At 47.0% G+C, this 25,211-nt stretch overlaps 1 protein-coding gene across 1 annotated transcript in view; it reads left to right on the plus strand.

Annotated features, from left to right (window-relative positions):
* MTMR8 (myotubularin related protein 8) overlaps nt 1–25,211 on the plus strand; it is a 164,475-nt gene that overhangs the window by 101,878 nt on the left and 37,386 nt on the right. Inside the window, exon 3 of the mRNA XM_030576357.1 lies at nt 5,557–5,618. Coding sequence (XP_030432217.1) covers nt 5,557–5,616 — 60 coding nt within the window. The 3' untranslated portion in view covers nt 5,617–5,618. The remainder of the gene's footprint in view (nt 1–5,556; nt 5,619–25,211) is intronic.

A 25,211-nucleotide genomic window follows, 5' to 3' on the forward strand; every position in this document is an offset into this window, starting at 1 on the left:
GCAGTTGACTTTTTGATCAGGGACCAACAGATGTGCACAATGATTGGTTACAGGTAAAACTGCTCAGTATTAGATTAGCAGATGCTCCGCTAACCCACCATCTGTTCTTTCTTTGTCCATGCCACGTTGCCCTCAAGTGGGTGTCTTAACCAATTAAAAACTTTAGTGCATGTAGAAATCAAAATATTCCCAGCTTCATGTGGATCAGCAATATTTACACTTAATGAGAGGCAGTGGGGAAAATAACAGGATGACCAGTCCTTAAAAATACCATTTATTCTGGTAACTGTAGGAAAGCAGCACTCTTAATGATGAACCTCGTGAGTTCAGGAATAATGAGTCCTTATTTAATCTCTCCTCTGTGTTCTCTGCTTTGAATCTCTGCATTTAGAATGTGGCTTTTTCATTTATATGAAGTTACATTAGATTCTCACTCATCTTTTACCTGGGCTCTAGACTTATTTGCATATAATTCTAAAGAGCCATCTGGGCAGAGCAGTACAAACACCCTGTGAGCTTTGGATAGACATAGCAGAGAAAGAGAATGTCCTGCCAGTACTTTAAGGGTCTACTCCATGAATTTCTCCCCTTGGCATAAGAAAGACTCCGTGTATTAAGGGTACCTTTGCTGCAGAAGGGAAGAATGGTTTAAACCCACTTAATGTTTTTCCATTTAAACAAAAATGTGTTCTTGGCCGTGGAAATGAGGAGGGAGGCAAGCTCTCTTGGTCTCATAGATTTTAAGGCCAGAAGGGCCTATCATGATCATATAGTCTGCGCTCCTGCATATTGCAGGCCACAGAATCTTGCCCATCCACTCCTGCAATAGACCTGGCCGAGTTACTGAAGTCCTCCAAGCTTGATGTAAAAACGTCCAGTTACAGAGAATCCACCATTTTATTCTAGTTCAAATCAGCAAGTGATCCATGTCCCACACTGCAGAGGAAGATGAAAACCCCACAGGGTATCTGCCAATCTGACCTGGGGGAAAATTCCCTGCAGACCCCAAATAAGGTGATCAGTAAGACCTACCAGCCAGACATCTGAGAAAGAATTCTCTGTAGTAATTGAGTCTTTCCCCACCTAGTGTTGCATCCCCAATGGCTGGAGATATTTGCTAATAGCAGTCATGGATGGGCCATGTACCATCCCCTCCATAAACTTATTGAGTTCAGTCTTAAAACAAGCTAATGTGTTTTGCCCCTCCCCTTGGAAGGCTCTTCAAGTCCTTCATTCTTCTGATGGTTAGAAATGTTCGGTCCAATTGGCAAACAACTCACTTTTTGCTGATAAACGTAGTGGATGAAATCCTGGCTCCATTGAAATCAATGGGAATTTGACTGGACTTCCATGGAGCCAGGATTTAATCCAGTGGGTGTATTTCTAATATAGCCTTCTGTTCTCTGCTGGCCCACACATTTGAGTGATGTGAATCGTCTCAAGATCTGGTCTCAGGTGCCTCCTTTGTAACTTGCTTTTTTGATCCATTTGAGGGAAGGGTCCTGTGGGTGGCTCGATTTCAATGACCTGAAAGCCTCATCATCAGAATAATACAGCACTTTTCCTCTTCCAAGCACTTTACATAGATTAGCTAATTAATCTTCACAGTTCGCACGGTTAGAAATGGGAGGAATGGTAGAGGACCTCATAGGGATGACGGGGAATATTCCCCTCCCCGAAATATTTTGAGAATTCCTGATGCCTTGTGAAATTTGATCATTTCTAAGGGATAACATTCACTTCAAAAGAATGTGTATGAACCCTGAGGATAAATAATCTTGCAGTATCCAAAATGGGGATGAACTTGAACAAAGGAAGAATTTAAATAAGGGGCACCTGATAGCTCCACCATACCACTGCTGTCCTGGTTAATATTTAACCACAGAGTTAGTAGGTTGGCCATGGAAAACAGCTGGTACATATCATGGAGGCAGGAGTCTGAGAACAACCTCTGGATGTGACGTACAAGCCTATGGCTGATGCGACTTTTGTAGATACTGAAGCAATTTAGATGCCGGATTTTCCTGCACATCTTGGTCTCTCAAGACTTCTCAGTGAGAATATTGATAAATTGGGTTAATGTCAGAGCAGAAAACTAGTTGATGTTGGTCCTGCTTTGAGCAGGGGGTTGGACTAGATGACCTCCTGAGGTCTCTTCCAACCCTAACCTATGATTCTATGAAAGGAGCAGTGAAAGCAACGTGAAAAGAGGAGCCATCAGTTAAACAATGTTTATGTTGAATGTGCATCTGGTGCCAAAGCGAAGCAGTTACCAACAGTTTGCTAAGCAAACTGCAAAACACACATTTATTACTGGCTTTGTCTATCCTCTTGGAACAGACAAGAAAATGGTGCAGGTCAAAGACCAAAGGTGGAGAAGGGTTTGGCATAGACAGGCTTGTTCTGAGCACTGGAATGGGAGTCAGGAGGATTCCAGTCACAACTCTGCTCCTGATGCCACCTGTGTGTGATGGGCCGGTTACTCTCTACTCAAGGCCTAGTTCCCCCTCAGACAGGGCTGATGCTGTTTACCTCACAGGCGAGCTGTGAAGATTAATTAGCTAATCTATGTAAAGTGCTTGGAAGAGGAAAAGTGCTGTATTATTCTGATGATGAGGCTTTCAGGTCATTGAAATCGAGCCACCCACATGACCCTTCCCTCAAATGGATCAAAAAAGCAAGTTACAAAGGAGGCACCTGAGACCAGATCTTGAGACGATTCACATCACTCAAATGTGTGGGCCAGCAGGGAGAGGATAGGCCCTCAGCTGAATATTTATCCCTTGGGACCAATAAGTGATGTGTGCCCTGCTGTGATCTAATTAGGCTTAATTGAATTGAAGAAGGGGAGGGAGGAAGAGGGCAGAGAGCAGTCAACTGGCATTGATTGATGAGGTACAATCATGGGTTTTTTTCCATTTCAAATGAAGGCAAAGGTTTGAAACATAATCAGCTGTGATAATTAAATACTAAGTTGTGTTGAGAGGATCGCTGACAACAGCCTCTCCTCCATCCCTCAGGCACAGGGGGAGGAGAACACAAACCTCTTTTGGAACCACACCTTGAAAGCTATCAAGTCAGGGGAGGAATCCCCGCTTCTAAAGAAACTGCAAGCTCCTTTCGGAGCTTGGCCTGAGGAGGAATTAAGGGATCTGCTTCCAGACCTGAGGTTCAAATTTGACTTAGGCCATGTCTACATCTAAAATTTTGCAGCGCTGGTTGTTACAGCTGTATTAGTACAGCTGTATAGGGCCAGCGCTGCAGAGTGGCCACACTTACAGCAACCAGCGCTGCAAGTGGTGTTAGATGTGGCCACACTGCAGCGCTGTTGGGCGGCTTCAAGGGGGGTTCCGGGACGAGAGAGCAAACCGGGAAAGGAAACCAGCTTCCCCGCGGTTTGCTCTCTCGGTCCCGGAGCCAGCCAGCAAACCGCAGGGAAGGAGACCTGCTTGCTCGGGGTTCCGGGACCGAGAGAGCAAACCGGGAACGCCGCGGTTTGCTCTCTCGGTCCCGGAGCCAGCCAGCAAACCGCAGGGAAGGAGACCTGCTTGCTCGGGGTTCCGGGACCGAGAGAGCAAACCGGGAACGCCGCGGTTTGCTCTCTCGGTCCCGGAGCCAGCCAGCAAACCGCAGGGAAGGAGACCTGCTTGCTCGGGGTTCCGGGACCGAGAGAGCAAACCGGGAACGCCGCGGTTTGCTCTCTCGGTCCCGGAGCCAGCCAGCAAACCGCAGGGAAGGAGACCTGCTTGCTCGGGGTTCCGGGACCGAGAGAGCAAACCGGGAACGCCGCGGTTTGCTCTCTCGGTCCCGGAGCCAGCCAGCAAACCGCAGGGAAGGAGACCTGCTTGCTCGGGGTTCCGGGACCGAGAGAGCAAACCGGGAACGCCGCGGTTTGCTCTCTCGGTCCCGGAGCCAGCCAGCAAACCGCAGGGAAGGAGACCTGCTTGCTCGGGGTTCCGGGACCGAGAGAGCAAACCGGGAACGCCGCGGTTTGCTCTCTCGGTCCCGGAGCCACCCAGCAAACCGCAGGGAAGGAGACCTGCTTGCTCGGGGTTCCGGGACCGAGAGAGCAAACCGGGAAAGGAAACCAGCTTCGCCGCGGTTTGCTCTCTCGGTCCCGGAACCCCGAGCAAGCAGGTCTCCTTCCCTGCGGTTTGCTGGGTGGCTCCGGGACCGAGAGAGCAAACCGCGGCGTTCCCGGTTTGCTCTTTCGGTCCCGGAACCCCGAGCAAGCAGGTCTCCTTCCCTGGGGTTTGCTGGGTGGCTCCGGGAACGCGAGAGCAAACCGCGGCGAAGCTGGTCTCCTTTCCCGGTTTGCTCTCTCGGTCCCGGAACCCCGAGCAAGCAGGTCTCCTTCCCTGCGGTTTGCTGGGTGGCTCCGGGACCGAGAGAGCAAACCGGGAAAGGAAACCAGCTTGATTACCAGAGGCTTCCTCCTTCCACGGAGGTCAAGAAAAGCGCTGGTAACTGTCTACATTGGATTACCAGCGCTGGATCACCAGCGCTGGATCCTCTACACCCGAGACAAAACGGGAGTACGGCCAGCGCTGCAAACAGGGAGTTGCAGCGCTGGTGGTGCCCTGCAGATGTGTACACCTTCAAAGTTGCAGCGCTGTAACTCCCTCACCAGCGCTGCAACTTTCTGATGTAGACAAGCCCTTAGTCTTTTCGTCTGTCAGACTTTTCCTTTACCGCTCAACAGTGATTTAAAAAAAAAAAAAAAAAAAAAAGAGGAATTTGGTGTTTCTAATCTGTTCCAAGAAAATCGGATAATGTAGCAGCTGGGCAGGCACAGAGCGGTCAGCTTTGCTTGGATGCATCATCTCCAAAAATAACCCCTAGGTCTGACTATTAAGTTGCTCTTTTTAATGGGTTTTCTGTTGGGATGGATTAGGTGAGTTCTGTTCCAGTGTATTAAACAGCAAAAGGAAGCCACTTAGTACACTATACAGTCTTTTTAACCCTTTGGAGACTGAGAATTTATTATACTGGGAGCTTTTCATGCCTCCTATGTACTTATAGACCTTGTATAAAATTTTGAAAAAAGCACTTAGATGCTTTTGAAAAGTTACATTTTCAAAAGTGACTTAGGCCTGGATCCTCACAGGAGCTTAAGACTTCTAGAGGCCAGCTTTTTAAAAATCTGACCCAAAGTCACTTTTGTAAACAGAATATCTTTAGTATCTCGGTGCTCTCAACGTTATGGTTGGGGTAGTGGTTCAATACTGATTCAGAGGAAAGAAAGCCACCTGCAAAAAACCAACCAAACAAAAACCCTCCAGCATTTAGGTATTTTCCATAGGTATCACATCCCATAGCTATGAGAGCTGATCGGATCACAGCTAGAAATGAGTGGTTGTGGCTACAAAACAAAGCACAGTCTTTCACAATTTCTTAAGTAAGCTGGAAGCAATAATTAGCATCCAGGCTGTTGATCCACAGAGTTTTAAGTTTTGTTTCTACTAGAATATTTGCTCTTTGATTCAGGTTTTGCCACTAGCCCTGATCTGATAACTTCACTGTATATTTAATCTGATCTTTCCTTGCTTTAAACAGAATTCTTCATTGTCACGGGCACAGGATGAGCGTGAGAGAACCACAGATGAACTCCATTAAAGGTAAATATATTTTCAAAGGTAGCTTTGTACAAAGCCTAAAAGGATCATGGAAGGTAGTAATTTATGATTCAACCAGGACCTATTTAACATTATTAGTATTCTTGAGAAAAATATTTTAAATCAGAAATCCTCCTAAAGCCCCTGAAGTTTGCAGAGATGAAGGGGAAAAAAATTGAAACTGCTTCGAAAATGTTTCCATTCGGATCAACTTGGAATTCAAAATGATTCTTCATCTTTGAAATGGGCAAGGCAAAAGAGAGATGGGGCAATGACCTTGAGGAATCATCAGGTCATCTGTGAGCTTGCAAGAAGAACTGGCCTTCTGCAAAATTGAAAGAGGGGTTTTTTCAGCCCTGTTGGGCTAGAGGCATTATGGGGGGGGGGGGGAGTCATTCTGATCTTGGGCAGATGTGGGAGTGAAGAGGTATTAGCAAATATGGAGAAGATTGAGTTCTGAGTGAGGGGTTTTGGTTATGATTTCATCAGTCATTCTCCTCTGCACCCCATCTGCCCTCCAATCCCAAGACAGAAGTCTTGAATGGTGGTTTTCTGCTATTACTTTCATTTGAAACTATTATTACCCACATGATATGATTTACTTAGATTCATCAAGGGGCCACTGACTAGATAGACTTACTGCAGAAATTTAAGCAGTCACATGATGTCCTTAGCGATCTACTTTTGAATGTTAGTGACTAGGTCCTGTGCTAATGATCACATTTTTTTTTAATCTGTGGAGATCAGAACACAATTCAACCTAGAAAGTATCTGTTACTTTAAATATAGAAATCCAATACTTATTATGAGAACCATGTATTAACCTTCAGAACTATGGTCCTCAGGGAACTGGCTGAGATATGAGATATGGACTGCTGTGAATATCCATGGGAAAGCTCCCCTGGGAGACTAAAAGCAACTGAGGTTTCTTTTCCCTCTTTTTTTCCCCTCACCGACTATTACATGCACACTGGGCCTCAACAGGCAATGATGGACTGACCCATTCTATCTCCTCTTCCAGCAATGGCTCAGCAGCACAGTAGTACTTAGATCTTAAATCTCCCTGTATTTGAAAGTTGTTGATTGGCCTAAAGTGCAAAATTCAGGTCTGGATCAAAATTTTCCCAAAATTGGGGGGCGGGGCGGGAGAGGAGGGCAGGTTTCCAACTCTGGATTGGATCAGGCTCATCTTTGTAAAAGCACATATGGGATAATCTTAGGGATATCTGCTCTTTGTGGCCAACAATAATTCAGAAGGCCTGACAGCTGTGGTGCTGTGAGCAACCTGATTCTTAATTTGCATAGAATTGTCAGGGTATCCCTCAGTCAATGAGTCCAAATACCGTGATTCAGGCCTGCAAGTAAATCACTTACAAAATGTCCCTTGTCCGTCTGGCAGAGGCTGCTGGGATGGAAAATAATGGCCACTATGTAACTTTGTGATACTCTTTTCCTGTATTTAACTATGGACTGATGTTAACATGTTATTTACACTAATTCCTCCCAAAAGTAGGCCTATGTGCATAATACAGAGGAAGGGGAAGAAAGAGAGAGAGAAGAAAGGTACGGTAAGGGAGAGAGAGAAAAAAGAGATGGTGAAAGATGTTGGAGGAAAAACAGGAGGGTTGGGATGGGGGGAAGAGGAATTAACCACAAGATTAATCTTGTGTGGAGTTTCCCCTCATATTGTCTCTGTGGGGAGGAGGAGGGGAAAGACAGGAGGAGTGTTGGATTAGGGGAGGTGTCCCTATGGGATGGGAAGGGTTCCATCCCTAGAACCCACAGATCCCCAAAATCCACATAGATGGGGATTTGCTAGAGATACAGGAATGTCTGTTCACTGGCCCTCTGCCTCCATGTTAGCACTGGGGTCCCCAGCTGAGCTGCCAGGGACTCTCCTGTTGGTGGCTGCTCTTGGAACCCTCCATAAAGTGGAGGACACCACAGTGTGACAGGGCCCTGTAGAACAGCTACTGCAGCCCCAGGCTGCATTCACTGTTCTGAGGATTGCCCTTGGAGTGGACAGGAGCATGATGTATGTGATCTCCTTACCCAGGTATGGACCTCCTGCAAGGCCTAGGGATGAGCGAGCGAGCTCCCCTTTCCTTGTGCATTGGAGGTGATAGCCCTCTGCACTGGGATTCTGGGGGAATGATCCCCTCCACAGAAAGGAAAAAATAATTCTCCGTCGAATCATTTTCTGCTAAGAAGAAAGTGTGGATAGACTCAAACGTGATAACACAAACTAAATTGTCCGTCCCTCCCCAGCTGTAATCCCAGGCCATGCAGAATTCTAGGGTGTGACTTCACAGGTGCCATATTGCTCTGCCCCATAATAACAACCAGGAGGACCTAGTGCTTGAGAGTGGTATAATAATGCCTGTTGATATACCTCTCAGCTGTCCCTCATTGCAAGACCTAGTTTATCATTCTTGCATGTTGACACCATGCCGGAAGCTGTCATTGAAGGCCCAAGCTGCAAACAGCAAATAGACATTAGGAATCTGGACTTCCTCTCTAACCTGGAGGTTTGGTTCAGTTGTGTGTCTAGAGCCTTTCAAGGACCCTCTTCCTTTTTTTTTTGTTTACTCTGTACTTTTGTTGTGGGTATTTGCCATAGGTCTGGTTCTTGAAAGACCTGAGTGCTGTTTGCCATCACTGTACGGATTCCATTTCTACATGGAATTGTAACCTAACATGCAGGGCTAACTTCAGCCTTCTTCACTTAGAATCATTTAGATGGCCTCCTCTTGGACTGTCATTATCCAAAGGGACCTGGGGGAGATAGCAAACAAATCACCAGCATCCTTAGTCACTTGTCAATTGTTAAAACCAGTTGTAAGTTGTTCCTGGTGTAAGTGAATTCACACAGGTGCTATGGGGACTTTTAGCTGCACAAGTGATAAAGCAGGGGCAGCAAAAGTGCAATCTCTGCCCACAGCATCCCATTGCTGTGCCTCCTTGGGCCCTACCAGGAGGGACACCAGAGGGACGGAGAGGTTCAGTCACCATGGCACCCATTTGACTCCTGCCTAATCAATCTTCCAACATGGGTTCCAATCATTGTGATGGTTTGAGTGATGAGAGCCCTTGTCCACTAGAAGCCAGAGTGAGACCCTCTTATTTAACACAGCCTGTACAACAGCCATCGGCTGGAACAACAGCCAGTCATATCTTGGGGTGGGGGGGGGAGCAGATTCAAACTCATGAGCAGAGACAAATGCTCTGAGTGCCACTGTTAACAATCCTCAGAGTGATCCAGTCCATAAGGCAACAATACTTACACTTTGAACGCAGTACTGCCAGGACTACCTACTGTCTCTATTTCAAGGCGTGGCACGCAGAAACGGATGCAGTAGTCACTTCGCTGCAGTCCCATTTCTCTAACATTCCTCTGACCTCTATTATCCTGTGCCATCAAAACCAATCTAACACTTTGATCCAACTTAAGCTGTCCGGATAAGATTGCTGGGTATTCTCCTAATTTTCTATTTGATTTCACAAAAAAGCTAATTATTCTTTTTCTCCAAGGATGTTTGCTGTTTCCCACCTTTGCTCCCATTCATGAGGTTGGCCTCATCTTAGTGCCCTCTGCACCCAGCCTAGGCAGCCAGACAAGCATCTCTCTGTATATGTAATCTCTTTCTCCTGCACTCCAGCCAGCTGACACAGCCTGCTCAGTATCCCCTGCACTAGCTGATGTTTCCAAAATCAATTTCTTTTATTAAAGCCAGAATAATATTACCTAATAAGTAACTAGTCGCAACATACTTAATGATATTTTTGAAATATAATTTTTATCTTATTGATTGTGGTTACAGCAAATGTTGGAGAATCAGTATTGCCATCTGAAAGTGTTCAAGAGATATTAGTCAAGCCTCAAATGTCATGAGACTGGCTTAAAAACTGAGATTTTTTTTTTCAAAGAAAAAATTGGGATTGTTTCTATTTTATCTTCTAGATTCTGAGATTTTAAGGGTGCTCAGGTAACATATTCAATTTTTTCTTCACAACCATGAGGGCCAGGGGAAAAAAAAAAGTTGAGATTCATTTGTAATCCCTTGATTCCAGGAGCTGGGTCTTTAAGAAAAACACCAAATATTGCAGTGAAATTTCTAGAGTTGGCAACATTGGAGAATGTGCACAGAGAATGAATTTTGAACTTGTAAATGTAGGTATTCCTACTGCACACACAATTTTCAGTTATGCTCATTTAGGGCCAGAATTAAAGACCACTGAAGCAAATGGAAAGATTCCCATTGACTTTAGTAGGCCTTGGATTAGGCTGATAAACAGGGGACAGAAACAATACTATGTGATCTGTGCATCCAATCAACACTAACTAACATAAGGTGAATTTCAAATTCTTCCGATATACTGCTTGCAGACACGCTGCAGACTGCAGAAAATTTTCACCTATAGTTTTGAGCATAGGGTTCTGAATAACTAATGCAGTTGATTAAAATTATAAACCTGCTCATGGACATTTTGAGATCAGGAAAAGGGGTGAAATTCATTACATTATTAACTAAGAGTTATTAGTACTGCTACAAGAATTTTAAAATGGGTTACTGTACATAAAAACGAAAGGGCATTGGCCCAGCACTCCATGGGACATGGGTTGCCTACCATGCCAGTCCACTGGGCTGGGAGGCCACAACTTGTCTCCTCTTTACACAGCCTTCCCAAGTCTCTAATATCTGGGGAGGCAGTTAAAGAGACACCCGGTGGGATGGTCCTCACAGAATCTCCTAGCCAGCCTCGCTTCGTTGTGAGGTTGTTTGACAATTTGACCTCTCACCCAGTCTGGGGTTGGGAGGGAATTACCCCCCTAGACAGTACGTGGCAAGAGGCAAGGTCCCTGCGTGGTGAGAGTCTATGTTGGGTAACTTTCTTCTGGAGCCCCAATCAGGGACTGGATGGCTGTCCATAACATGACAAGTTCCCAATGATTGTGAGGGGTGGGAACAGGTGCATCAGTAGCTTGGTCTTAGACAGCTTTTTCTGTGTTCATACTTATTCAGAATTCGGGAGGAAAAGAGAAACCTAAAGAGGGAATTGGAGAACCTCTGGGGGTTTCCCTTTTCTCCTTGGAGAAAAAGGATCATGGGACTAAAGAGAGAGGAGCAGATGAGCACTGGATCACCAGGCCTGCAAGGCTTGGCATCAGCGTTGCCAACCTTCCAGTTCAGCTCTGTTCACTGAGTCTGTCTTAAAAATAGCTGAGTGTTTTTTTAGTTTTTAAACTAAGTTAAAAAACATAAGTTGAAAAACATAATCCCAACTATACATATACAATGTTGGGGTCTAATTTAGCTGTTACCACTCAATAAAGATCTTGGAGTCATTGTGGATAATTCTCTCTCTGAAAACATCCACTCAATGTGCAGCGCCAGTCAAAAAAGCTAACAGAAGGTTGGGAATCATTAAGAAAGCAATAGATAATAAGACAGAAAATATCATATTGCCTCTATGTATGCCCACATCTGGAATACTGCGTGCAGATGTGGTCACCCCATCTCAAAAAAGATATATTGGAATTGAAAAAGGTTCAGAAAAGGGCAACAAAAATTATTAAGGATGCAGAACAGCTTCTGTATGAGGAGAGATTAATAAGACGGGGACTCTTCATCTTGGAAAAGTGAAGACTAAGGGGGGATCTGACAGAGGTCTGTAAAAACATGACCGGTGTGGAGAAAGTAAATAAGGAAGTGTTATTTACTCTCTCATAACACAAGAACTAGGGGTCACCAAATGAAATTAACGGATAGCAGGTTTAAAACAAACAAAAGGAAGTATTTTTTTCACACAATGCACAGTCAGCCTGTGGAACTCCTTGCCAGAGGATGTTGTGAAGGCCAAGACTATAACAGGGTTATAGATAAGTTCATGGAGGGTAGGTCCATCAATGGCTATGAGCTGTTTGCCAGAAGCTAGGAATGAGCGACAGGGAATGGATCACTTGATGATTACCTGCAGTGTCATAACAAGGACAAGGTGAGTGAGGCACTTGCCTCCAGCACTCAAAGCTGGGGGGGTGCAGTAAGCGGTGGAGAGAAGAAGGGGGAAAAAAAGCTGCTGGCCTGAAGATATTTATAACCCAGGTGGTCTCCCCCGGCCCCACCTGCCGCCCCCCCCGTGCCTCCCCCGGCCCTGACTTGCTCCGACCCACCCTTCCCCAGCCCCGGAGCAGAGAGTCCCTGTCTTTCCCCTGCCGCAACTGCTGCCACAGGGTCCTAGTGCCCCACCTTCATGTTCTCTGCCAGGGCAGACTGACTCTGAGCCTGCCCTTCGCCCTCAGACCCTTTCATTTTCCAATGGGACCCCCCAGCAGCTCAGGGGGGGTCCCGCCCGCAGTCACCACACCTGCCCCATGCTGGGCAAGGAGGCAGCCCCATCCCTCATCCCCAGTGAGGCTACAGTCAGGGGCAACAGTAGGGGAGGAGGCACACACAGTGTCCCCCCCAGCACCCACCACGGGGGAGGCAGGGGTGTTTCCTGGACCTGAGAGGGGCCCTTGGAGCACATGCAGTGACAGTGGTGGGGGTGAGTGTGCTGCGGGGGGGGGGGGAGAGGAAATGGAGTCTCCTGCCCCAGAGCTTGCTGCTGCCAGCAGGAAAAGGGCTGAGGGGAGTCCTCTCTGGCCCCTGTTCTGGAGCAGCCTGCCTGCAGCCCAAACTTATCCTCAGTCCTGCCCCACCCCAGAGCCCACAGCCCCAGTCAGAGCTTTCACCCCCCACTGCACCTTCAACCCTCTGCCCCAGCCCTGAGCCCCTCCCACTCCCCAAACCTCCCATTCACAGCCCCAGCCAAAGCCCTCACCACCCACACTCCCACTCTTGCCCTGAGCCCCTCCTACACCCCAAACCTCCCATTCCGAGCCCCAGACAGAGCCCTCACCCCTACTCTCACCTTGCGCCCCTCCCACACTCCAAACCCCCCATCTGCAGCCACAGCCCCCAGCCCTCACCCTTGCACCCCATTCCTCTGCACCCCTCCCATCCCCAAACTCCCTCCCAGGGCCTGCACCCCAGACCTCCTCCCTCACCCAAACTCCCTCCCAGAGACTTTTGGGGGGGGGGGGTTCTGGGCACCACCAAAATTTCTACAAACCTGCCACCCTTGATCCTGCCTTGCAAACCTGAACTCCCAGCACTCTTAGGACACATGCTGATCCCTAGTGACCACTGCTTTTATCCAGCACCTCCCTCCTCTCTTAACCTGTGAGTTCCTCTCTGGATTGGAACTGGACTGGAACCAAAGAACATCTTGGAAGCAACATTACCAGCCCAAGATGTCAAAAATCATGAGTTAGACCCACGGCTAGCTCCAGGCACCAGCTAAAGAAGCAGGTGCCTGGGGCGGCCCTCCGGCTGCAATTGGGGTGGCACGTCTGGGTCTTTGGCAGCAATTTAGTCCCTCTTGGAGCGAAGGACCTGCCACCGAATTGCCACCGAAGAGTGGAGCGGCGCTATCATGCTGCCACAGCTGTGTTTTTGTGTGTGTGTTTTTTTGCTGCTTGGGGTGGCAGAAAACCTGGAGCAGGCCCTGGTTAGACCCCCCAAAATCACAGGCTCTACCACCGCCACTTCATTCATTCTTTGGCGGCAATTTGGCAGCAGGCCTTTCCCTCCGAGAGGGACTGAGGGATCTGCCGCTGAATTGCTGCCAAAGAGCCGGCCCTTGGGGAGGTTGCAATTTTATGTTCTTGCCTTGGACACAAAAATACCTAGTTATAGCTCTGATCACCTCTTCTGTTCATTCTCTCTGAAGCACCTGGCATTTGCTGCTATCGGAAGACAGGACACTGGGCTAGATGGAGCTTTGGTCTGACCCAGTTGGGCCATTCTTATGTTCCATAGCAAATAAATAAAATCTACAATTCTAGAAACACAAGATGCCGAGTAAATGACTGAAAAAGCAGCTGCCGGTAGTTTGCAGAGATGTCATTTCTGGTTCAGAATGGTCAGATCAGTGAATTCAGACTTCTGAAATAATCCTGTTATGTTTAGGGCAAATATTTTTAAAAGTCATCAAATGTAGTGGGTTTTTAAAAAAATGTTCTAGTGCCCTGCCCCCTGTCCCACTCTCTTCAGGTCCCCTTGAGTGGCTGTGTGAGTAACTCCTCAGGTGTGGACAAGAAAACACAGCAAATTGGCTTGGGCAGAACAACATGGAATTTGGGGTGTTCTTTGAGCACTATAACAAGCTCTCGTGCATGGCTCATGTTACTGAACTTGTGCTAAACAGCCTTTGTGCTAACCTGAACAAGTATTCCCTAACAATAGCCCTTTCTACATCTGCTTCTCAACCTGACCGTCCTGCCAAACAGCTGAATACCCCGGAGGGTTTTATTGCTGGGACAGATAATTTAATTTTCTCTATAGTGCTGTGGGCTTTGTGGCCTCCTGCTCTGTTCCCATGGAGATGACGTTCATCTCACACAGAGGCTAGTGTATCTTTTACTGGACAGGGAAAGGCACTGAGGACACCATAAGATGAAATCCCTTCTGGTAGCTTTGCAGTAGCTAAGAAGAAGCTCAGGCTTCCACAGGGAATTGCACACAAAGCCCTGACCTCTCAGGGGTCGGGCAGATGGCTTAATTATTACATTCAGGTTCCAGCCAGCCTATGTTTCCTCACCATTCCAGCCACTAGAAGAACTCTTGTGGGCAGTGTTTCATCTTAACTGTATCTTTCATAAAGCAGAAGCAGAGAGGTGCAGGACTGAGATTGCTATAGCAACAATATCTAAGGTGCTCTAGCATTGCTGTTAGAGTCTGGGCTTCTATCAGCTGAGTAGAGTCTATTCCCTACAGCCATCTAGAGGACAGAATCAAAACCTCCAAATGCTTCTCATTAGGAATTACTACATTCTCATGATTTATTTTTAATATTTCTATTTTTAGTAAATGCTGGGAGCCAGGTTCTGTTTTATGCTGGAGAGATTTTTTAAAAGGCTAGATCTTTTTACCTGATGCACAAGCTGTGGGGTGGGGGGTGTGGCTTAAAAAGTCCCTTTTGCCTATTAGGAAAATGGGGAGGGAGAAAGGGAAGGAAAAATGAGGCCAAAAGAAAAGGAAAAGAGTGTAACTCTACCCACTTCTGAAATGCACTCACCTCTGGGATGTAACATAGCAATTGTTGGGATGCATGGCAATGCTATGCAACAGTTTTGGACAGGAAGTGGAGAACACTATATCCAGTGGAGAAGCCTAAGGTGCAGGGGCGGCTCCAGGCACCAGCACAGCAAGCATGTGCCTGGGGTGGCAAGCCGGGGTAGAGGGGGGCGTGCCGGTCGCCGTGAGGGCGGCAGTCAGGCAGACTTCGGTGGCATTTCTGTGGGAGGTCTGCCGGTCCCGCAGCTTCGGCAGCAATTCGGTGGCGGGTACACCAAAGGTGCAGGACCGGCAGATCACCTGCAGAACCACCGCCAAAGGCTCCCTGACTGCTGTGCTTGGGGCGGCAAAATACATAGAGCTGCCCCTGCTAAGGTGGCAGGATGTAATCACCTTTATTGGAATTGGATCAACATATTGGGTTTAACATCCCTACTCTTGCAAACAATATCTGAGTGTTTTTAATGAGCGTGAGTAGTCGGGATTGCCAAAAGACAGCACCTCCAGTAGCACTGAGCCCCTCACGTATGTATGTATGTAACAACCAGAGTCATGGCTTGTCTAGATGTTAACCCCATGTAGGGGTTCTCAATCTGAAAACTAAATGCCTCTGTCCCCTAGCTCTTAGCAGTTGTAAACTCATATGCTCTGTGGACTGGTCACTAGCGGGGGCTGTGTAACACACGGAACAGCTGGTTAAAAATATATCTATTAGCTTCCCTGATTCACAGGGAAGGTTGCCACCTACCGAGGGCTTATCTAGACTTAAAATGCTGCAGAGGTGCCGCTGTACTGCTGGACAAGTGTCATTGTAGCGCTTCAGTGAAGACATTACCTACACCGATGGGAGGGCTTCTCCCCTCAGTGGAGGTACTTCAGCTCCCTAAGAGGCAGTAGCCAGGTCCAAGGGAGAATTCTCCTGTTGACCTAGTACTGTCTACACCAGGGGTTAGATTGGTGTAACTGCATTGCTCAGGGGAGTGGATTTTTCACACCCCTGAGCATAGGTGCTGGCTTTTTTCCTTTGCCCAGGGGTGCTCAACCCCAGCACCACAGAGTCGGCGCTTTTGCCCATGAGCAGCGTAGTTATACTGACCTAATTTCCTAGTGTAAACCAGGCCTGAATCTCCAACATCACTTATTGCAGTGATCTCAGTTCTCCCATCCCACCAAGGACTTTGTTCAAGTGTGTCTAGCTTGCAAGATTGCAACCTTAGGTGATGCAACTGCAGGTTAATTCGATTGTTAGCATTTAGGAAATTGGAGAAAAGCTGTAAAACATCAAGAAACAAAGCAATCCCCCTAGTGGACAAAACCTTTCCATCCAGCTACCCTCTTTTCTTATTGCTTTCTTCATTGCAAGCAGTTTCTGATTAACTTAATTGTAAAATAAATCAATAATTACTGGGAAGCTAAATGAACTAGAATGAGTTGAGCTGTGCTATAAATAAATCTAGTTGATGCCTGACCAGAATGATGGATTCTATTCCTGCCTATTACTTCTTTGAAAAGTGTTTTTACTTTTATTTTTTTTGCCTGAGACAGGTCAAGCTTCTTGTTTATTTTTTAAGGTTGTATTTTTAAGTGTATTTCACTCTGATGAGAGGTATTGAGTGAACAGTCCTGGAGACTGAAGTCTCCTATTATCTGCAGAATCAATGCAGTGTGGGCTGATAAAAGCATACTTCAATATGATTCATATAAGGTTTAGATGGCTCCAGGGGCGGCTCCAGGCCCCAGCATGCCAAGCACGTGCTTGAGGCGGCAAGCCGCGGGGGGTGCTCTGCTAGTCGCCAGGAGAGAAGCAGGCAGGCTGCCTCCGGCGGTTTGCCTGCGGAGGGTCCTCTGGTCCCGCGGCTCCCATGGACCTCCTGCAGGCGTGCCTGTGGAGGGTCCGCTGGTCCCGCGGCTCCACCGAAGCTGCAGGACCAGCAGACTCTCCACAGGCACGCCTGTGGGAGGTCTACCGGAGCCACGGGACCGGTGACCGGCAGATTGCCCCCCATGGCGTGCCGCCGTGCTTGGGACGGCGAAATGTCTAGAGCCACCCCTGGATGGGTCCCATAAATACAGATATTACCTGCAATTACACTGGCTAGGATTAAAAATTACAAGGGCTCTAGATCCATGCTGAAGGCCATGAGATGGTCACCAGCTGAGGTTAGGAAGTAATTTCCCCTATGGTACAACATTAGAGTGTTACCCAGGTCTCTGCCTTTCCTTCTAAGTAAACTAAATTCTCTTTGTGCACAGCAGAGCACACTGCAGATATCTGTGCGTGCGAGTGTCCTGTTATCCTACCCAATTGTATCCTTACATAAGCATGCAGAGCTTCTCCAATTGGGACTTGTGCATGCTTTGGAGGGTAGAATTTATCCCACAGAGAAGAAGCAGCCACAGGCCCATTGTTTCTGGGCCAGCTACCGACAATGTTATCATCTCAATCCTTGGCATTTTTTTGTGGCAGAAGAGGGCAAAACATTGCCATGCAAGTCCCCTATCTCTCCCATCTGCCTGTTCAGCAAAGCTCCTCTTGGGTCCCTCAAACTGATGGCCAGCTACTCCTGAGTGAGGAATGATGAATATATCAGCCCTGCACTGTCCCTGACACCTGCAGTCAGTCACATTGGCAGCTCTGTTCCTTGAGCCTGCTGCTGGCAGACACAGCACCTGGGAATAATAATGTTTTGCACTCACACAGGTCTTTTTGTCTGCATACCTCAAAGCTCTTTGCAAAGGAGAGGAGTCGTCATTGTTCCCTGTTTTTGAGATGGGGGAACTGAAGCAAATGACTTTCCCAATGTCAGATGGTGACTCAGCACTGGAGTTGGGATTAGAACCCAGGAATCCTGACTCCCAATCCTATGTTTAATTTACCTGAGGCTATAACGAGTACACCTGAAATATGGCAGCCAGAGGCAATTGCAGCCAGAGGCAATTGCAGTTTATAGCTTCTGATTTTTATAAACAGGAAGTTAGCCATCCTCTTACTGTTTGACTCCTGTTCTTGCTAGCGAGCTCCGCGTGCTTTCCACTTGCACTAGTCTCTGCTTTCTTTGTTTGACTGGGGCTGTTGTTGCCATGTGTACTGGCAGCAGGATGAAGTAGTGGAGTGACTCTCATTGTAGCTCTGTCATCAGTTGCTCTGTCTGAAGACCTCGTATCCCCACTATGGAGTGGATCTTACTTGTATATCGGAGGTCCTCTTTGTTCTACAAATAGCTGGGTGGGAAATGCCCCTTCTTTTCCCCAGTGCCTTTTGAACACTTGCAGGGTGTTGGGGGACACCAAGAGCTCCTGAAAGATCTACGTCTCCATGGCACATGAGAGGGTGCCTAGTTCTTGCTCCAGCTGAGCTCACTCTTGTATTCATCTGCAGAAAGAAAAATGAAGGAAGAAAAGAAGTGAGTTTCCCTCAGAGATTCCTCCAAGTTCTTCCTTTGGAGGTGTTGGACTGGTAAAGAGGGCTTGCCCTTTCCATGGAAAAAGGAATAAGTTCCAGAAATCCACTGGATGATCAGGGCCATGTGTGCAGAGATCCTCTGCCCCTGCTCTCCCTTGTAGCACAGCTCCATGGGAACCACACTGCCAAGGCTCCCCCAGGCAACCCCATCTCACAAAGGAAATTCTCCCGCATGAGGACATTGTATTACTTTATGCTGAATTTATCATAAGGCGCAGCATATGCATCCCTCTGCAGGGGTGTCTAGGGCAATGATCAGTACTAGTAGAGGTGCATTCACATGACCTTTGACTGTCGTGACGATGTCAGTAAGTAGGAGTCGGTTAAAACTGAAACACCAGGTGTAGACCCCACCTCAGCTGGAAGGGGAGATCTGAACCAAAACACTGGATCCAAGCCCCTCCCAACTTCTGGAGAGTTTCAATTATGGATCTGAACTAACTGCCTGAGCTCACCTCTGTCCATAAGAAAACATGACAGTAAGGTATCACCCAGTCTAACTGGTTACCATTGGCACATCTGTTTTATCAGACTCCATTCGCATTGTGTCCCTTGTCTGGGTTCTTTGTTGGCTTCAGGGAATTAATAGAGCAAGCTCTGGTGTCCTCTACATGGTCACAGTGGAAAACTGGTCTGTCTGCAGGTAAGGGTATAGCTGCTGGGTCTCCGCATTTCTAACTTGTGACCACGGGACTCGTCCCTGCTTCCTCCTCCTTTCATGCCCCACCTTTCACAGGAGCAGAAAAGATGAATTGCTCTAGGAACATTCCATTGCCAAGTATGCAAACAGATTTGGATAGGCCTGGTCAGAAAGCTGTACATTCCCTTTCAGGGGATTATCATACAGTACTGGGCTGGTGGGGAGAGCTACTCTCCTCTGCAGGCCTTTTGTTTAGCAGCAGTTTGTCAATGTGCAGAGGGGAAATGGAATTAGTTGCAGTGGGCGGGCTTTATTTCAGCTTTGTGTTGAAACAAGCCCAACCAACAGATTTTTTTTTGAATTCCCCTAGTATTTTATGGCCTGATTTTAATGAGACATTATGAAGTCTGTCCGACGTGATCATTGTTTGTTGTGATGAAAGAGGCTCTGATTCTTGTCTCCCTTGTATGTTATCTTAGTAAATATCTAAGCTATAAATATACTTCTAAGTATTCCACTTACTGTTACAAATCTAGGACTTTACAGCTGTTGTGCTGTACATTGAGGCCACTTGGAATGTCACAATGATGGTGGGGATCAAGTTCAGATACTTCTGCTTCTAAAGCAATTTGAGCTAAAGGAGCCTCTATTTGCAGCTAATAATGCAGGGATTATAACACACAGGGAAGCAGGTCTCAATCCATCCGCTAGAGGACACTGGCACATATGCTCATTAGCTAGCCTATTATGTTAAAGTAGCCTGCACACATCATATTTTCCATCTAAGAGGGAACAGTTTTGCAACAAAAAGAATCAAGGTGATATTATTGCACCGTGGCATGTCTTGTTTCCAAATCAGCTTCTTATTTCTCTCTTATTATACCGATTGAAGGGACATGGAGGCTCTCATCTGTGTTCAGGACTAGATGATCATAATGGTTCCTTTTGGCCTTAAAATCTGTGGCCATGAAAAGCTGTGTCTACCTGTATGCTATGAAACTTTAGGTCACTGGTTCAAATGCAGATCAAATCAGTAGTGACCAAAAGTTGTTGCCAGCTCTTTTTGACAGCTCTTTTGTGGCCACTTATGAACTAAATAGCAGGCCTGGGTCCAATTGCTGTCAGACAGGGGTCCACACCACAAACAGCCTCACAAACCGCACTAATTGGCCTTCCTGCCAATTAGGAGAAAGGACTGAATGGACCATGGTGCCTGAGCTTCCCCACACTCCTTTTCTCCCAGTCCGGGGAGGCACAGTGGGAGCAGTGTGTGGGGAAAGGCTGCATTCTTGCTATCCCATGCTGTCCCTAGAGGTGCCATAGCCAGAGAGAGACTGCCATCTCTCAGGCTATCTGTCTGTCGCTAACACTAAAACTCTCCTGCATGCAGCTCAAAAAACCCAGCCTGTTCCATCTGTCAGTAGGACGGGGACAGAAAGAGCAGGTAAGAGTTTGTCTTTTAGAGCGTAGGCAAGGTGACCAGATGTCCTGATTTTATAGGGACAGTCCTGATATTTGGAGCTTTTTTATGTATGGGCTCCTATTACCCCCACCCCCTCCCGATTTTTCACACTTGCTGTCTGGTCACCCTAAGCATTGGTGGCCATGTGCTAGGATCACTCAGTGATGAGGCCATAACCATACCTTGATGGATGTGTGCTCTACTGCCCTCTGCAGGGACTGAACACAAGGCCTCTACAGCTAAAACCACAACCTGCTGCCGCGTGTGCGAAACCAGCCAGCTCTGTTAGTCTGAGGGCGAAGGCTACTCATAAACCTCTGTGGTCCGGCTGCAGTACCAGTTTGTTTCGGATTTAAGCAGGGCTGTAAAACCCCAGCCCTCTCTGCAGATCTAACGAGAGCTGTTATCTGAATTGTTAGGCAGGCATTTGGGTTTGGGGCTGCAACTGTTGCATATAGAAGCAGTGCTCACTCAGTACAGTCCTCTAATAAACCCCTCCCTTTAGCTGGAGCCACTGCTTTTGAAGTTGTAAGCTCTTCTATGAGAAACCCTTACTCCTGTTTCTGGGGCTTTGTGATGGTTTCTGTATGAATTGTTATGCTAGGGTGACCTCTAATGGGGAATAAGAGTTACTGCACTTCTTTTGTGACTCGTGAAATAATGAATACTGTACTCTGTCTGCTTGGTAGGGTGATCTGTTTGAAAGGATCCGTGCCAAACCAATGGACTTGCAAAAGTAATAGGGAAGCCCTTTCAAATCAAATCCTGGTATGTGAATAATCCTGTGAAGATGGCATACGTAGTGAGTGATCCAAGTTTGCAAAAGCCGATTGCACACTACCCTTTTAAAGGAATAGCGCTCTGGTACTGGACACAGTCATGGCCCAGAACAGAAACCTCAGATATGAGTCTTTTCAATATCTATTGGGGGTGCATATATGAAAACTGGGTTCCAGCTACTCCTATGGGTTTTGTCCCAGGCTGGATACAAATGCAGAAAGGGGTCTGTTTCCAGAATCCAGTTCAGATTGGTGAAAATCTCAAGACTGCAGCTGATCTCCTGAAATTTCCACTATTGACACTGAAATGTCTCGATCCATTTGAGCTTTTGGCACCATCAAATCCAAATTGGAATCCAGATCTTGATTAGATATGAATTCTGAACCCAGACTTAAAACTGCTCAAAATCTGTATCCAGCTACAAACACCGCCTTGTTGACCTGTTTCTAATCAGCACCAGTAGATGGAAGATGGACTGCCATTTACATTTGTCTTCCCCATTCCAAGACAGACTGGTACGGCAGTCTTTTTTAGGAAAATAATCAGACCATCATAGGGTATACAAAGAAACTAGCCCTTTAATTGCAAATCAAAGGGTTGTATAACTTCACTTAGTACCTAGGAAATATCGTAAAACATGCAAAAATCACACACCTTCTGGCTGAGACCAGTAGCTGCTACTGATTCCAGAAGTACTGATTCCTCATTTTACTGAGCAAGAAAGTGAGGCACAGAGTGGGGGAGTAACCTGCCCAAGGTAACACGGGAAGTTTGTGGCAGAGATGGGATCAGAAGTTCAGAACCCAGATTGTCTGATTCCCAGTACCACGTGCTTGTCGTAAGATCACCCTTCCACATAGGAAGAAATGGAGTGGGGGTTGGAATTGGTTCCCAATCCAAAACATAGGCAGAAATAGAGAGGAAGCTGATGTTTTTAGATTCATTCCTGCTGCAATGTTGAAGCAGTATTTTAGACTTGCTACAAATGAGCTGGCAACCGATGTAATGTATCTTCCACGCCACACTGACACAGTTGTGACTGCTCAGACCTGATGCATGGCTGTCCCACTGGGTTTTGTCTTAGGGCTGGTCTACACTAGGGGAGGGGATCGATCTAAGATACGCAACTTCAGCTACGTGAATAACCTAGCTGAAGTCGAAGTATCTTAGATCGAGTTACCTACCATCCTCACGGCGCGGGATCGATGTCCATGGCTCCCCCTGTCGACTACACTACTGCCGTTCGTGTTGGTGGAGTTCCGGAGTCGATAGGAGCGCATTCGGGGATCGATATATCGTGTCTAGATGAGACGCGATATATCGATCCCCGAGAAATCGATTGCTACCCGCTGATACGGCCGGTAGTGAAGACGTACCCTCTGTGTGTGAATCATTTTTAGAAGTGCTGCTCTGTTGAACCAGAACTTTTGCAACTCAATGCTGATGTCACTTACAGTGCCAGCTGATCAGCGTCTTCCAAATCAGCAATATTGACCCTGGAGTACAGAGATAATATAGGTATCAGGTTCCCCAGACTTTGTCAAACAGGTGAGATGCTTCTCTTTCAAACAAACAAATAAATATATTGACAAACTATACGCTTGTGTTCTCGTGGCATGAAACTGTTCTTGTTAAAGATGAAGCCAATCTGCAAATCCAGGTCTAGTCTATGTTTTCTTAAAGGTCTGGGATGTTCAGCTCAATGGCTGTGGTTTGGGATCATTTATCAGACCCGGTTAAATGGCTAATTTAGGATCTTTCTTTCGTTGTCTTTTGTTTTCTTTCTTTCAATACCATACTGGAGTCCATACACGAGAAAAACAAATCCCCAGGGTATTACTGGACCTGTGTTCTGCTCAGAATTTTGATCAACTATGAAACTTTGGGCAGTCACTTTCCACTATGGCCCATTCAGATACCCCATTAAGTCTGACTTTCCATTAACTCTCACTACTTTTGTGGCGGTTCTCCGCATGCGATTTGTTTTATTTAGTCAAACTCCAAATTGCATGAGGCCCGGGGAGATTGCTTAAAAGGAAGGAGGTGGTAAGTTCGTCTGCAGACTCCCTAAAATGGACTCCTTTTCCGCATGTCTAGTTCTTCAATGTGACAAGCAGCTTTTTACATGCTCTCCTCTAACAGCTGAATGCGAGCTGGAGCCCCAGACTCTGTAAATAATGTATGGATTTGGTTTGAATGTGAGTCAGTAGGTCTGACTCCTAACCAAGTGGTAACTATGGCCGTCCTACTGGGAGTATTAACCATTCAGTTGTTGTAAGATGTAAGCAGGGGCTTGTGCTTCTCACCTCTGATATTTTTTGTTCTTTCTTTAATTAGAACTGAACTCCCTTCTGCCTAAGCCCTGGGGGCTCTCCAAAGATTGTGCAGCTTTTCAGGGAAAATCTGGCAAACTCTCTCTCTAGGAACAATTCACTCAGGGGAGAATGGGTCAAAGGCCCACACAGAACTGAACCATGGCAGCTTCACTGTGGGTGACTGAAATGGGTGTTTAAAGGAGCTCTGCATCCCCTGTGCACCCCTCCACACCAGCCCAGTGAAGGCCACTGCAAATGACTGAAAGTCTTTGGCAGAAGAGAAGGGGCTTGGTCACTGTGTTTGTTCTTATGCATATGTGTGCGTGAGTGCAGAGCTCGCTGTCCCTTGTCCAGTCCAGGTACTGCAGCAGCAGTCATTGAAGGGCTGCCCTGCTGCCCTACCCCTTGTCTGTGGTATCGGGATGAGTCCTTTCCTCCAAGCCCAAGTCTCCTCCTGCCTGCCTCTCCACAAAGCTGGTTGAGATGTGCTCTGAGGGCCTGATCTGAAGACTGTTGAAGTGAATGGAAGACTGCACTTGACTTCAGTAGTCATTGGATCAGGCTCTGAGTGAGGAATAATGTTCTCATGAAGCATTAGCAAATGAAATATTGAAGCATAACAGGAGAACTGGGAAGTGCAACCAATTAGAAACAAAAAGTGAACCTGACCAGCTAAGTGAAATCCAAAAAATTAAACAAACTTAAAATTCTTTCTGTTTCAATAATCCAAGGTAAAGTGAGTAATGCAACTAAGGCATTATTGTTTAAACATGTGGGCTTGGACTGTCGAAGGAACCTAAGGGGCATAGCAGGTGTCCAGCTCCCACTGAATTTCAGTTTCATTGAGTTTACTTTGAAAATTTCTGTGTGGCTCTTAATCTTGCATTGTTCCTTCAGTTCATTAGTTGTGAAGTGGAACCTTTAAGAAGTAACCAGTTACATCCTATTTCCCAGAACTACTTAGGGTGAATAAAGAATCAGACCATTAGATTTCAGATAATTTCCCCCATTGGAGTACTGTGTCCAATTTGGATGCCACACTTTAAGAAAGATGTGAACAAATTGGGGAAGCCAGGCCAGAGCAACCAAAGTGAGGGAAGGTTTAGAAAACAAGATCTATGAGGAAAGATTATATAACTGGACATGTTTAGTCTTGAGAAAAGAAGACTGAGGGGGAGCCTGATAGACTTCACATATGTTAAGGGTGGATATAAAGAGGAGGGCAATCAGTTGTTCTCCACGTCCCATTGAAAGTAGGACTAGAAGTAGAAGGGTTAATCTGCAGCAAGCATAGATGACTTGTGCCTCCTGATACCGGGTTGGGGGGCACAATGTAAAGGGGGGGACATGTGACTTCTCCACTTGTTGGACAAACTTCCAGCCCCACCTCCCTGGTCCAGGGCAGTCAATCCTGCTGCAGTCACAGGAGCGGAAAGCAGGTGCCTCTGGGCCCAGCTGGGGCCAGCCCTGGCCCAGCGATACTCACAGCACCACTGTCTCCCCAGAGCTCACAGCCACCTCAACAGAAGAGGCACAGGGTGCAGGTAATGCCCGTACCTCCAGCTAAGCAAAGGCCAGGGAACCTGCTTCCCCAATGCCTGCCCAGCACTGATCCCAGGGACCTCCGTGCTCTCCCTGTCCTGCCAGAGTTACATGGGGGGTAGGGAGGGGCTATGTCCTTCTCCTGCTGCACCTCCCCCGACATGTTTCTGGCTCACTCAGCTCCTCTCCGTGGCAGCTGGGTCCAGGCAGGGAATGGGACGGAGCTGCTTCACGCTGGCTGAGGCTGCCATTCCAGGTTGCTGCCTCTGTGCAGT

This window comes from Gopherus evgoodei, chromosome 9 (genome assembly GCF_007399415.2).
Source record: "Gopherus evgoodei ecotype Sinaloan lineage chromosome 9, rGopEvg1_v1.p, whole genome shotgun sequence".
Taxonomy (NCBI): domain Eukaryota; kingdom Metazoa; phylum Chordata; order Testudines; family Testudinidae; genus Gopherus; species Gopherus evgoodei.